Source organism: Alligator mississippiensis, chromosome 1, assembly GCF_030867095.1.
Source record: "Alligator mississippiensis isolate rAllMis1 chromosome 1, rAllMis1, whole genome shotgun sequence".
NCBI lineage: Eukaryota > Metazoa > Chordata > Crocodylia > Alligatoridae > Alligator > Alligator mississippiensis.
In genome coordinates this window covers 239,487,460-239,501,390 of record NC_081824.1, presented here as the reverse complement: position 1 = coordinate 239,501,390, position 13,931 = coordinate 239,487,460, and the positions used below count along the sequence as shown (strand labels likewise).

At 47.2% G+C, this 13,931-nt stretch overlaps 1 protein-coding gene across 6 annotated transcripts in view; it reads right to left on the bottom strand.

The window, feature by feature from the left end:
• Positions 1-13,931, bottom strand: part of WARS2 (tryptophanyl tRNA synthetase 2, mitochondrial) — a 95,791-nt gene that overhangs the window by 26,263 nt on the left and 55,597 nt on the right. For all 6 annotated transcript variants that reach the window (XM_059720330.1, XM_059720334.1, XM_059720332.1 and 3 more), the window contains one exon: positions 13,457-13,714. In XM_059720330.1, the coding sequence (XP_059576313.1) occupies positions 13,457-13,714 (258 nt within the window). The remainder of the gene's footprint in view (positions 1-13,456; positions 13,715-13,931) is intronic.

Genomic DNA, 13,931 nt, shown 5'->3' with positions numbered 1-13,931 from the left:
TATTTTCTTTGAAGTTTTAAGCTGCCAGATACAGAACCAAAAGCTGGCTAAGCAACTACGATTTTACTAGCTTACCACCATTTAATTTTTATCAAGCCAGAGGAAGAAAATCTGAAAAACAAGACCTGCTCAATGTGTCAGGTGTCATGAGAAGGATACTGGCTTCATTCTTTTTTTCCCCTAACCACGCTGTTTTCCAACCACACCACTGGTGTCCGGTCACTTTACAAAGAAGTGAGGCTGAAGGAAAGTATTTCTATGACTATCTCATGGGGAAAAGCATCTGGCCACAGGATTTGATGGAATATTTATAGTTCTTGTTCTCTACCTGGCTACTTATCTAGCACATGAGCCCAGTATCATCTGTCAACTTGCAAAATAATTCTGCATTTTTATGGAATTAAAACAGCAGCCACAAACTACAAGCAACTGATGCTTGCAATTTACTTTCAAAGATATCATTATCCTTGCATAACTAGAGATGAAGCATGGACAGCTCAGACTAAGGTACTTGTTCCCATCAGAACTGTGATGAATAGTGTTGCTTTTCTAGTCTGCATTAGAGCAAGCAGCTGGTTTCATGCCTTTTATGAGTTAGAGGATTCACATTTTTCATACTATAATTTTTTTTAAAGAGATTGTGAATAAAGGCAAATGCTATCTTTATAACTGTAGAATGACCCTTAGACAATGAAAAGTGTTGATATGAAAAAGTATTTAATATGTTTAGGTTTATTACTGTTTAGCAAGGGGGTGAGCAAAATATGGCCCGTGGGGCCCCTAAACATTTTAGAAAATTAATTTTTATCTGCCCATCAAAAATGGCAGGCAGCCAGCAGCAGTAGGACCCAGGGGGAGCCTGTGTCAGAATCCAGAGGATGAGCAGCAAGTCCAGCCCAGCTCCACCCCATCCCTAGAGCCCCACCTCCCTCTGACCCTCAGCCCCCACCCAGAAACTTCTGCAGCTTCCAACCTTGCGCTCCTGGAGCTGTTCCCTGCCTCCCTCCATCCAAGTGGAAAGATAAGATTGGACAGAGGGAGGGGGAAAACCATTGCAAACTGCCCAGCAGCTGGGAATCCCATGGTGCTGGCTGGGCCAGCCTGGAGCCAGAGTGGGAAGTAGCAGGCGGGGGGTTAGGGGGGAGAAGCAGTGGTGGGGGACGTGGCAGCAGTGACTGGTGCAAGGGCCATGGGGACTGGAGTGGGAAACAGCGGGGGCTGCAGCAGCAGCAGCAGCAGCGAGTGGCAGGGGCCACAGGGAGTGGTGTGGGAACTACCAGGAGCATCAGGGAGCAGTGGAGGCCATACGGAGTGGTGGAGACTGCAGCAGCGGCAGGGGGCTGCAGAAGCTGTGGCAGCAGTGGGGGTCACGGAGAGTGGTATGGGAAGTGGCAGGGGCTGTGGCAGTGGCGCAAGGAGCCGCAGGGAGTGGTGGAGGCCATGGGGAGCGGTGGAGCCTGTGGCAGTGGCCATGGGGAGTGACATGCGGAGTGGCAGCAGCACAGGGAGTGGTAGGGGCCATGGCAGCAGCTTGAGTAGTGGAGGCTGCGGCAGGGGCTGTGGCAGCGGCATGGGGAGTGGTGGAGACTGCAGGAAACAGCGGGGACCACGGGGAGTGGTGGCAGTGGGGCAAGTGGCAAGCAAGCATGTGGGAGGGAAAGCAGGAAAATGGCAACAGTGAGTGGGTACGGTGCCCTGGGACTGGGAGGGACTCAGGGCGGGGTGGCAGGAGTGCAGAGCCTGGGCAAGGGTGTTTGCCTGGCTGCATCATGTGAGGCTCTCAGGCAGTCTGCAAGAGCCAGCAGCCCAGCCCCCTCTCTCTCTGTCTCTCCCATCCCATCCCACCCATCATACACACACACACCCCGCCACATACCACCCACACACAATATACAATAGGACTGTAGTTTGAGTTATTATGCAGTTACCTCTAGATACACTTCATAAACACATATATCAGTATTAAAATATTTTTAAATAAAATTAAAATAAGTTATAGTAGATGTTTTATTTTTTTGTATATGATTTGGGGTTTTTTCTGGTTTCAAGATTATACCACTCTTCCTCCCAAAAGGAGTACTTCCAGGGCAAGGGGAGGGACTTCTGCTGGGAAAGGTCAGGGGTTGGGGGCAGAACTTACTGTTCCAATATGGTGACCAGGGGGCAGGGCAACTGTCAGGGAACAGGGCTACCCATGCAGCCCTCGACAACTCCCCAAAACTTGGTAAGCGGCCCTCTGCCCAAACTAATTGCCTTCCCCTATAGCAACTGGAAGTTATGGCCTGCTAGGTCTCTAATCAGTCACCTCTCTAAGTATATCCAGCAAGTGCTCAGTGGTGCACAGTTTGGAAAAATACTGGAGATTGCAGGCAGGTGTCAAGTAGAGATAGATTAAGGAAGTAATCTTTATTGGCATTGCTTGCTCTCTAAAAGACAAACATAGCCAGTTTCATATTTCTGGTAGAATGTTACATATGACAGTGGTGACATTTGGAAGCATGGAGACTTCAAAGATCATTACAATGAGATGCAACATATGTTATAAAAATAATTGTATCAAGACAAAAGTTTAGGGGAGACATCTTTCCCATCCTTGTTCCTGAAAAAACAGGGAGATGTCCTGCCGGTGGTAACTGATGCAAATTCCCAGTGCTGATTGTGCAGATAGGAAGTTCTTTGAAACTTCTGGTATGACCTGAGTGAGGCAGCCTGACAAACAGATCCTGAAACACAGAAAGCATGTCTAGCGCAGCAGGGGGTTTGACTCACTTGGGAACAAAGAACTAACAAAACCATGTGGAATGCTAGTCAGGAACCTATGTAGATGATGCTTTTCCCCCAGGTAAGCTTAGCATATATTCAGACTGTTTAATGTTTCACATTGTTTCTCTGCAAAGCTAGAGTTTAAATAAAATGCACTGTGCTTTGTAAAAGCTCACTGCCACCATTCCTAAGGAAAAGCAGAACTGCTGGTGCTGAACTAAAGTAAACCTACTAGGGACAACTGCAACAAACCATAGGGGGACTGCCTACCTAAAACCCTAGCCCAAAGGGAGGTCCTCTCCTGGAAAAGGTCTCTGGCCTTCAGCTGTGACTTACGTGGGAGTCCTTCAAAAGGTCATAAAGGGGTCAGAGGTGCAGTTAAACCCAAAACTATGAAACTAGTTTGAGATTATGGTAAAATTACTGGCTGAAAAAAGAAAAAACATGTCAGACACTTCCCTGCATCCTGATAAGGATTAGTCAGGGTAGTCAGGGCAGTGTGAAGCAGCAAGAAAGCTGCTCCAGTGGCATTTGTCTGAACCAGTTGAGGTCTTCCTCGAGCTGGATAGAAGGTCAGACTGACTTGAAACTGTTTAGTGGTTTGACTGTTCCACAACTGAAGTCAAATGCAAGCACTGAGCAGGCTCATCAGAAGAAGGCATAGTGAAGGCAGACTCCATTTGCACGGAAAGATCAAAACACACAGGCAGAGCCTAGTTCTTTAAAGCAATGTTTCCCAACCTGTGGGTCATGACCCAAATGTGGGTTACAAGAATATATGAAAGGATTGCAAACAATGATGGAAAAATGCAGAAAATCATGGATTTTCTCCTTTCAAGGAGAAAAATGTGGGAAACTGCAGGTTCTCCCTTGAAGGCTGGCAGAATTCCTGCCTGCAAGGAGGGGCTGCAGGGAGTGGGAGGCGGGTGATCAGGCAGGGGGCGCCACATGCAGGTGGCAGCCAGGCAGCTTGAGGAGCAACTCCCCACTGCTAAGTCTATATGGTGGGGGGAGAGAGAGGGAGGGGATGGACAGGCAACACACTGGGGAGGCATGGTGGGGGGAATATGTCTCACTAGATTTGTGCACACACAGCGGGCTTGGGGCTGCAGCCTGGCTGGACCAGCACGGGCAGGAGCTGCCTCCATGGCCCAGCAGGTGGGAGCTGGTATGGGAAGGTGGAGCCGGGCAATAAGGCTTGCTGCTGCCAGGATGGAAAGCGGGCTGTTCCCTGGAGGGGAGGTGGGGGGTGTGGGAGGCCTGAGGGGAGCAGTGGCAGCAACTTGGCCATGGTGGTTGGGCAGAGCCGCAGCCTGATGGCAGTGGCTGGTGGCAAGAGGAGGTGAAGACATCGCCCCACCCCAACCGTTACTTCTCATACTGCTGGTGGCACAGCTGGCTTGGGGGTCTAGGTTGCAGCGAGTCTCACTGTCCTGCTCTGCCCTCCTGCAGCAGCCCCTGCTTGCTGGGCCACGAAGACAGCTCCTGCCAGTGCTGATCAAGCTAGGCTGGAGCCCCGTGCCTGCTGTGGGTGCACAAATCTGGGAGGGGCACGTGCCTCCACATGCCCCACCCCCCCACCCCACACACTGGGGACCTGGAGGTGGGAGGCAGTGGGTCAGGTGTGGGGGGCATCAGTAGGGCTGGGGGTTGAGTGAGGGGCACTGGCAGAACTGAGGGTTGGGGGCTGCAAGTTGGGAGTGAGGGGCACTGGCACAATGATGAATGTCACTTGGGAGTAATGGAGGGCCACATGCTGATAGTGCTGCTACTGTTTTTCTGTTGATGTTGATTTCTATCTTTAAAATTAAGACTGTTGAGCTGCTTTAACTTGTAGCATGTGATAAGTATTTTGGGGCCCAAACATTTGTGTTTTCTATTTAAACCATTTACTGGGTTGGGAATGACCACTGCTTTTGCACCAGGACACATTTGTAAACAAAGGTTGAGATCCATTGTTTTAAAGGAGAAAGGGACAGACAGCCTCTTATCGCCTGTTCCTGTGCCCAGTCTTTCATTACAGATGTTCCCCTCACAAGAGGCCCCAAAAAGTTATCAATGTATTATCAAGTTATCATGGCCTTATTGTTATAAACTGAACCCATCAATACTTTTAATGATGTCTTTTAAGTATAGAAGAAACAGAAGGACACTGAAAGCATATCTGGAACGGATCTGATGTTCAGATAAATAGTGCACGACACTGAGCAAAAAATATGTACTTAAAACACTGATATGATCTTCTTTGTTAGACCATCAGTTTATTTTAGTACAGTAACCCATTTACATCTAAGGTCCCCATTAAAATTGACTAACTTGTGTGCAGTTCTGAAATAAGCACTTGATCCATTTTTTCTAAGGAAGTTCTTAACCTGAACAGTCTGTAATGCCTCTGAGTTGACTTATGGATAGTAGGGGAATATTTACCACTTTCCTTCAGAGTCTATTTCAGCATCTAACAGATTTTACTCTAAAGAATATGTTCCAGATATTCATCTTATTGCTTGCTTCCAGTCCAACTAATTATGCTGCACTCCTGTTGTGCAACCCAAAATAAATTTAACTTTGGTATTAACATCCTCCAAACACTTTTAGATTATCATCACGTCTCCTTCATAGTCATCACTTATTCCACCCAGAGATTTAGTTTGCATACAGCAGTAACCGCACTGGTATTAAACGTACTATCTACATCTTTCATATAAAGAGAGCCTAATATTCAGTGGTGTCAGCTAAAGCCTCCAACTGTAAGAGTTATTTTGACATACTGTTAAATGTACATGTAAATGTACAAAACTAATTTTCAAAAAAATTTGCACTTGTTACGTAAAATGGGTCACATGCAAGAGGTTACATTCACAAATGGAGGCTTCATATGCAACTGATAATTTCCTCAAATTAGGAAATTTGTAGCCCTTAACTTTTGTCTACTTAAACTCCTTATAATTTATGTCACTATCTTTGCAAGCCAAAGAAAAAGAGAAATCAAGTTCTAAGGATTCAAGGACTCATTTTTTAGTACCCTCCTTCCTTGGTGCTTCTCCGATATCATAATCATAGAATCATAGAAGTAGCGTTGGAAGGGACCTTGTAGATCTTCAAGTCCGACCCCCTGCCTGGGCAGGAGGAAAACTAGGCTCAAATGACCCCAGCCAGGTAGGCATCAAGCCGCTTCTTAAAGACCCTCAGGGTAGGAGCCAGCACCACTTCCCTTGGAAGTTGGTTTCAGATCCTAGCCGCCTTAACTGTGAAGTAGTTCTTATGGATGTCTAATCTAAACCTACTCTCCAACAACTTGTGGCCATTATTCCTTGTTATCCTGGGGGGTGCTAGGGGAAACAAGATCTCCCCCAAACCCTTCTGGTCCCCCCTAGAGAGTTTATAGACGGTCACCAAGTCCCCCCTCAGAATTCTCTTGTGAAGGCTGAACAGGTTCAGGTCCCGCAACCTCTCGTTGTAGGGTCTGCCCTGAAGTCCCCAGATCATGCGGGTGGCCCTCCTCTGGACCCTCTCAATGTTGTCCACATCCCTCTTGAAGTGGGGTGCCCAGAACTGGACACAGTACTCCAGCTGTGGCCTGACCAGTGTTGCGTAGAGGGGGAGGATCACCTCCTTGGCCCTACTTGAGATGCACCTGTGGATGCAGGATAAGGTCCGGTTAGCCCTGCCGACCGTGACCTCGCATTGTCGGCCCATGTTCATCTTGGAGTCAATGATGACTCCAAGATCCCTTTCTGCCTCTGTGCTCTCAAGAAGGGAGTTTCTCATCTTGTAAGTGATGCCCAAACGCAGCACCCTGCACTTGTCAGTATTGAAATGTCAGTATTGAAATGCATCCTGTTTTTGTTAGCCCACCCCTGCAACCTATCCAGGTCTTTCTGCAGTCTCTCCCTCCCTGCTAATGTGCCCACCTCTCCCCATATTTTGGTATCATCAGCAAACTTGAACAGGTCGCTTTTCACCCCATCGTCCAAATCGCTGATAAAGAAATTGAACAGTGTGGGCCCAAGGACCGAGCCCTGGTGGACTCCGCTGCCCACTTCCCCCCAGGTCGAATATGACCCGTCCACCACCACCCTCTGAGTATGACCCTTCAGCCAATTCACAATCCATCTGACCGTGTAGGCATCAATGCCACAGTCACCTAGTTTTTTAATGAGGATGGGGTGGTCGACAGTGTCAAAGGCCTTGCTGAAGTCCAGAAAGACTACAACCACGGCAACACCTGCATCCAATGCTTTTGTGACCTGATAGTAAAAGGCAATCAGGTTGGTCTGACATGACCTGACCTTAATGAAACCGTGCTGGTTGCCCTTGAGCATCATCCCCGATGCCGGCCCGTCACAGATGTGCTCCTTGATGATCTTCTCAAAGAGTTTCCCCAGGATTGAGGTAAGACTGATGGGCCTATAGTTGCCCGGGTCCTCCCTCCTCCCATTTTTAAAGATGGGGACCACATTGGCTATCTTCCAATCATCTGGCACCTGGCCCGAGCACCACAAGCACTCGTAAAGCCATGCCAAGGGCCCTGCAATAACCCCTGCTAGCTCCCTCAACACCCTGGGGTGGAGAGCAACTGGACCTGCTGATTTGAACACGTCCAGCCCCTCCAGAAGCTCTCTAACCCGATCCTCCTCAACCTTAGGTCTTGAGGCATTCTCCTTGAGTCCGTCTTGAATTACGGTGCAGGAGTCCCGGTCCCTGCACAAGAAAACGGAGGTGAAGAATTTGTTAAAGAGGTCTGCCTTCTTCTCTGGCGCGACCACCAGATTGCCCAGCGTATCTTGCAGGGGCCCCACATTTCCTGGTGCCTTCTCCATCCTCCCTATATATCTGAAAAAGGACTTTTTATTATCTTTGATCTCGGACGCTAGTCCTAGCTCTATGTCCACCTTAGCTTTCCTAACAGCCCCCCTACAGGCCCGAGCAGTGGAGGTATACTCCTCTTTGGAGATCGCCCCCCGCTTTCCACCGGGTGTACGCCGCCTTTTTGGCAACCAGGCATTCCCGGATGTCCTTGGTGAGCCAGGGAGGCTTTTGGGCACTCTTGCCCCCCTTGCTTCTAGTTGGGATTGTCACCTCTTGGGCCCTGAGTATCGTCTCCTTAAGGAATGACCACTCATCTTGGGCACTGAGTTACCCTGCCCTCGAGAACCCCAGCACCTCTCCCACCAATCTCCTCAACTCTTTGAAGTCGGCCTTGTTGAAGTCTAGGGCTATCGCCTTACTGCAGGCCCTTGTCACCCTGTGCTGGATGATGAATTCCAGCAAGCGATAATCGCTATCACCCAGGCGGTCAAGGACCTGGAGGCCCCTTATCAGATCATTGCCTGTGGCCAGGACCAGGTCCAACAGGGCATTTCCTCTGGTGGGACTGTGCACCTCCTGGGTTAAGTGGAGGTCCTGTATCTTGGCCAGGATATAGTCAAGACTAAGGGTTAGCTTTTTATCTCACATATGCGGCAGCAAGCATATAAAAATGTGGGAAAATTTGGGAGACAGACACTTCAGACAGCTAGAGGTTTGATCTGCATAAAGCCTGCTGTAAATAAAAAGAAAACATTCATTATTACTGACTGGAAATAAAATGCACATGCCGTTTGGGAAGCAAAGTAGTCACCAGATACTCCACATATGGCAAGCATATTCTAGGGGAACCAAACAGTCACCAATGAGAGAAAGCCCCCCCCCTTCCCCCCCTCCCAATTGTGTAGGGGTTAGTAACCTACAGTCCATAAAAAAGATTGGATCTGCTCCACAAAGGTCTAATCTAGGCCGCATTTTACTAAGGGTACACTTGATTCCCCAGCCATTTGATCTGGTCTGTGTTTTGCTAATGGCACACCAATTGCCTCTTGTTACTCCAGCCAGCTGCTATAGCCCATGTGGAAAATGTGGAGGTCTTCCTTTCAGGAGCCTCTGTTCAATGTCGCTGGAGCAGCCAGCGGGGAATGGTGGCCTGCAGTGCTGGATGGGTTACAAGCTATGGCTTGCATCTGCAGAAGGCTGCCAACACCTGTTCCAAGCTATTCTGGTCTAGCTGCATTCTGGAAATGAAAGAGACCCGAGAAAAAAACACCAGATCAGCCAGTGCAACCACTGGACCTAGGCCCTTTCTGATTCTACAAATAAAATGTACAAATATAATTCCGCAGTGCTGTAGGAGTCACAAGTATAGACAGAAGATCCAGCACTATGGCCTTGGGCATTTGTTATCGTTAACCTCAGCTATATTTGAGTTTGCCTTCATCATTGCTAGTGATTTGAACAGAACATGCTATCAGTTTGACATCATTGGCAGTGCAAGTTTTCCTAGATAGCTATCTCTGCCCATCGCCATGGGATTCAGCTCTGCCAGGAAGTTCTTTAAAAGGATGACAATTAAATCTTCAAGGCACATTCAACCCACATCATCTGTTCAGAAAAGAGCACAAGTCCTAAAAAGAATCAACTGATCAGATCTTGATTTGAACCATCACTGTATACCTGAATGAGAGAACCCACTAGGATGGGTCCAAGTGAATTACTAGGTTTTAAATAATGAGCAGTGAGTTTATACTTGCCGCTGATTTGCCTCAACTTTCCTGGGCACTCCAGCATAGAAAAGCCCAGGACTGCTTATGTATTCTGCATTAGCCCTTAGGGGAAAATGTGTATACAGTCCTGGGAGCAGGGACTAGACCCCAGGACTCGGCCCTCCTGGGCTAGGGACGGACATTCAGAAAGCCTGAGCCTAAATTGATTCAATCTTTGCAGGTTAACCTGGCTAGGCTGAAGTGGTTTGAGAATGTCTATTCTCTCTAGACTGAAGAAATGCAGGCCCATGCCTGCAGTGGCTCAGGCTAGAAACCAGGCGGTGCTAGAGCAGCCCTCCCTCCCCTTCCAGAGTGCTAAGAGTAGGGGGAAAGGTGGCCAGGCCAGCAGGACCTCTGATTAGGGAGGGGTTCCCCACCCTCACTGTTGACAACAGAGCATTTAGTTACACAGCAGGGAGTTGTTAGCATTTATCAGCCCATCAAAACAAAACAAAGGTATCTCATTAGTTCAAGCTCTTCTTAAACAACTTTTTCCAAGGAAGGAATGGAGGGACATTACCAACTACCTGTTGATAGCTCCAAAAAGCCCTAAGCCAACACTGTCCTGTCTGCCTTTGTCCTGGCTTCTCTTATAGCCTTCTTTATTCCAGGCACAGTCATGGTGGGCATTTATGTCAACCTCAGCATGTGGTATGCTAGCTAATGCTGAGAGTTGATTGTGTAATGCAGAGGGGAGGGGGGAATCCCTGCTTGAGCAGGGAGTGGTGGTGGGGGACGGGGGGGGGGGGGGGGAGGGAGATGAGCAGGAGGAGAGGGGTGGGGCCTGCCCCACTGGGCTGGAGCAGAAAGCAGAGCTCCGCCCAGGGTTGCAAAGCATCTAGGATGCTGGGGGACTCTGGTTCAACTTAAACCAGGGGGTCTGGGACAGATACTGCATATAATGGTTTGACCCAAATCAGTTAAGTCTGATACTACATTCAATCAGATTTATCTCAAACCAGTTTCGGTCATTTTCAAACTTGTTTATGTGCACTGAACACCTATTCCGTTACAAGGTTAAACCAGTTTCTGATCACTTAAACTGATTTATGTATAATGTCTGTCCCTGGCCCTGAAGGAGTACTCTCTATCCCTGGATCACAACATTCTGTTTCCTTCTGCTTCCTCCCTCTAGTCCCATGAATCTTGCAGCCTTGGATGGACAGGTACAAAATACCCCCATCCCAACTTTGCCTCCATTCTGGTGATTAAGACATTCTTGGGAGATGGGAGAAGTGAGTTTGAACCCCTTCAAGCTGAGGGCACTGACCATTTCCATTTGCCTTTCACTTTCAGGGCATTTATTCTATCACTAGGCTATCATATTAGAGTGGGGGGTACCACCATCAATATCACCACTTCCTCTTCAGAAAGAAATAAAACTTAAGCTAATCACCTATGCCCAATGGAATGACCACAGGCATTTACATCCAGGAAAGGGCTTTGAGCTGTGAATCCCAACCTCACACAGGCACTGAACTGAAAGCTGCTGGTAGGTGCTTACAGTGCAGAGAGAAGTAGAATTTTAGTCACCCTCTCTTTGGCTGCCCTCCATTCAATGCGCTAGGTGTTGTGACCCCCATTCTGGGGAACCTAAATCTTCCCGTTGTCGGGGCCGAGGGGCTGTGACCAGCAGCCCGGGCACGTGGGCTGGGGAAGTTGGCACGGTGGACTAGAATTAGGCACTGACGCGTGGAGGTTGATTAAAGATTGTTTTACTTACACCGTAGATGGTTGTGGTGCAAGCAGGAAAACTTGCTTGGTTACAGTTGTAGATAGAAGAAAAGAAGAAAAGAAGAAAACTTGAACGATGAGAGCTCTCTGAACCGATACGAGAGTCCGAGCTGTGACTCTCAACGAGCGCGCAGGGTAGGGATACGTCAGGGATTGTTCGGTGACGGGGAGAGACTCTTGATGGCTGATCAAACCACCATTCGGTCCGAGATTTATATAGAAATCTACAAGGTAATCGTGGACTCGTTGCCGGAATTCTCTCGGATTTCTCCCGGAATTGGGGTTCTCAGGATCCTCCTGAGGTTCTCGGAGATCTCCAACTTGGGCGGAAACTGCTCAAGCCTCTTATATGGCTAGCAAGCCAATCGCTAGCTGCCACGTGGGAATAATTTAGAAACAGCCAATAGTGGGACATAAATTTGCATGCAAGTGGTGGGAACTCCTTTGCACCGGGGTTTTCTCTCTGCAGCTGAGAATTGCACCATGCAAAGAAAGCTCCAGATGGCGGGAAGTAATTCTGCAGTGCCGAAGCACACACACAAATACTCATTGGGTTATGACACCCATGTATTATATATAGGGAACTTTCCAATATAACTCACCATTGCAAATATCTCTCCAGAAGCAGAGAGCCAGAACACCTAAATTCTTTGTTGAGCTGGTCTCCTAGTGACAGTAACACACCTTGTCCTCAAAGCAGAGAAGCAAGAGTGGAGGAAGGAAAAGGAGAGAAATCGTAGTCTGTGGCCTACTCCCCTGTGGAAAGACTCCAACTTCTGTGGATGTATCTGTGGCTCAAGGACTGGATTCTTAAGTTACCTCAAGACCCATCAGTGAGCCATGGTAGAGATCATTCTTGAATCAAGGGATTGTCAACACTGGCAGCAAAAGAGAGTCAGGGCGTTTGGGACCTACCAGAAAGCAAATTGGGGAGTGCCTTTTCAAGGGACTCTGAAAGAGTCAGCTTTGCTTTTGCCGCACAAAAAAACAAGCCTTCCATCAATAATTAGCAGGTCAGAGTCTGATTTGAGGCCAGTGAAAGCTGTAGGAGTCTTTCTACAATTTCAGTTGTCTTTGAATCAAGTCGTAAAACAGTAGTAGCTCTATTTTCAGCTTCCTTTGATTTCCTTGCTTAGAACGCAAACCCTTTTTGGATGGCTAAATTTTGTGAAAAAGGTGCACATAGTACATGAGTGAAAACCATATATTAGATAACTGCACTGATTTAACCCGATCAATTTAAAATCAGTTCAGTTAAGCAAGTGCAATTTTATAATTTGTAAAGGAAGGAAATACAACTAATCTCTGCCAACAAAGCATGAAACAAAAGGGTCCTCTAACGTTTGTCACCTGCAGCACTTCAGCTTGAGAGGCATAGGAAACTCATAAGTAAACACGGACGAAAATCAAGTTCACTGACAGAAAATAATGGCAACTGAAATATATTTACAATTTGGCATTTCTGCATCTCTGCAGGAGTTGCAAGTGTGGGATCTACTTTTCCAAACTATAACTTCCAGTTTTGTTAGTTACAGTAAAGCTGGCAAAGGTAGAAAAATTACGGATGCAAGGTTTACCAATGCAGAAACAGCTAAAAACAAAACAGATAAATGTATGCAAGCTATGGAAGAGAGGAACTTTCTGAAGTGGGGGAGAGGGAGAAAAAAGATTGCTTGGCCTCAGAAAAGGTACAGACACACTCAGGCCTGTGTTTGGACCTGTATGTATCAAACAGCTTATCTGCAGGTGACATTGAACACCAGGCAGACTGGGTGGCAAACAAAGGATGACACTGAAATAGGAATAGGTTTTCTTTGACATAGTTATACAGATGGGGTTTATCTGCATTAGTTTTTTGCAAATTTAATATAAGACTTGGTTACAACTTTTCAGCTGGTTTAACAAAATGGTTTTTCATTTTATGTTAAGTCTGACCATCATAAAGATTTATACATGCGTAAACCGATAAGAACGCATTTTGTGAATGGATCTTCAACTTTTCCCCCAAAAGGCAGCAAACGTTGGGATATGAATGCTAATGAAATTTTCTACAGGAAAGGCTTTCTGGTGATATTTCTTACTGGACCAACTGCATAGTCGTGAGAGCTGATGGACAAGCTTTTGGACAGTGGACCTGAGGAAGAGCACCTGATGCCCAAAAACTTGCCCATCAGCTCTCCCAGCCAATAAAAGGTATCACAATAAAGCCTTTCCTCTCAACATTTCCTGAACCATCACAGCTGCAACAACACTCCAAGCATAAAGGACACTAAGCATAAAGGAATAATAGGCCTGAGCAGTGCTGTGTGCACTTGATAAAAACGCAAGGAGAATCCCATATGGCTAAATAAGAGAATTAAGTTTAAAGTAGTAGGAATACTAACCTGTGACTGCTGAAACACAAAGCATCTCTTTGGATTGATACCACAGGCAAGGATGGCAGCGGTGGTGTCTAGGATGCTCTGACGCAGATAAGGTGGGTCCCTGGGCACTGTGAGGGAGTGCAGGTCAACAATGCTATACAACACGGAGTTATATTCCTCCTGAAGTCTCACCCAGTTCTGGATGGCTCCCAGGTAGTTGCCCAGGTGGGGAATCCCAGTTGGCTGAATACCAGAGAAAATTCGATCCATACCATTGTTCTGTTACAAAAAAAACAAAACAAAGAAAGAAAATGAATACTACGAGACTTCGCTACAGGTACTTAACTTTGGCTGTCAACTTATTTTTCAGACATTAATTATGCCTCACTACTCTCCATTCCTTCTTTCCTGCTGTGAGGCAAGTACACACCGTTACATGGAAAAAAAAATCTCAGCTCATGACTGCTCAGAGAGTTTTCATAAGTCAATAAAGATT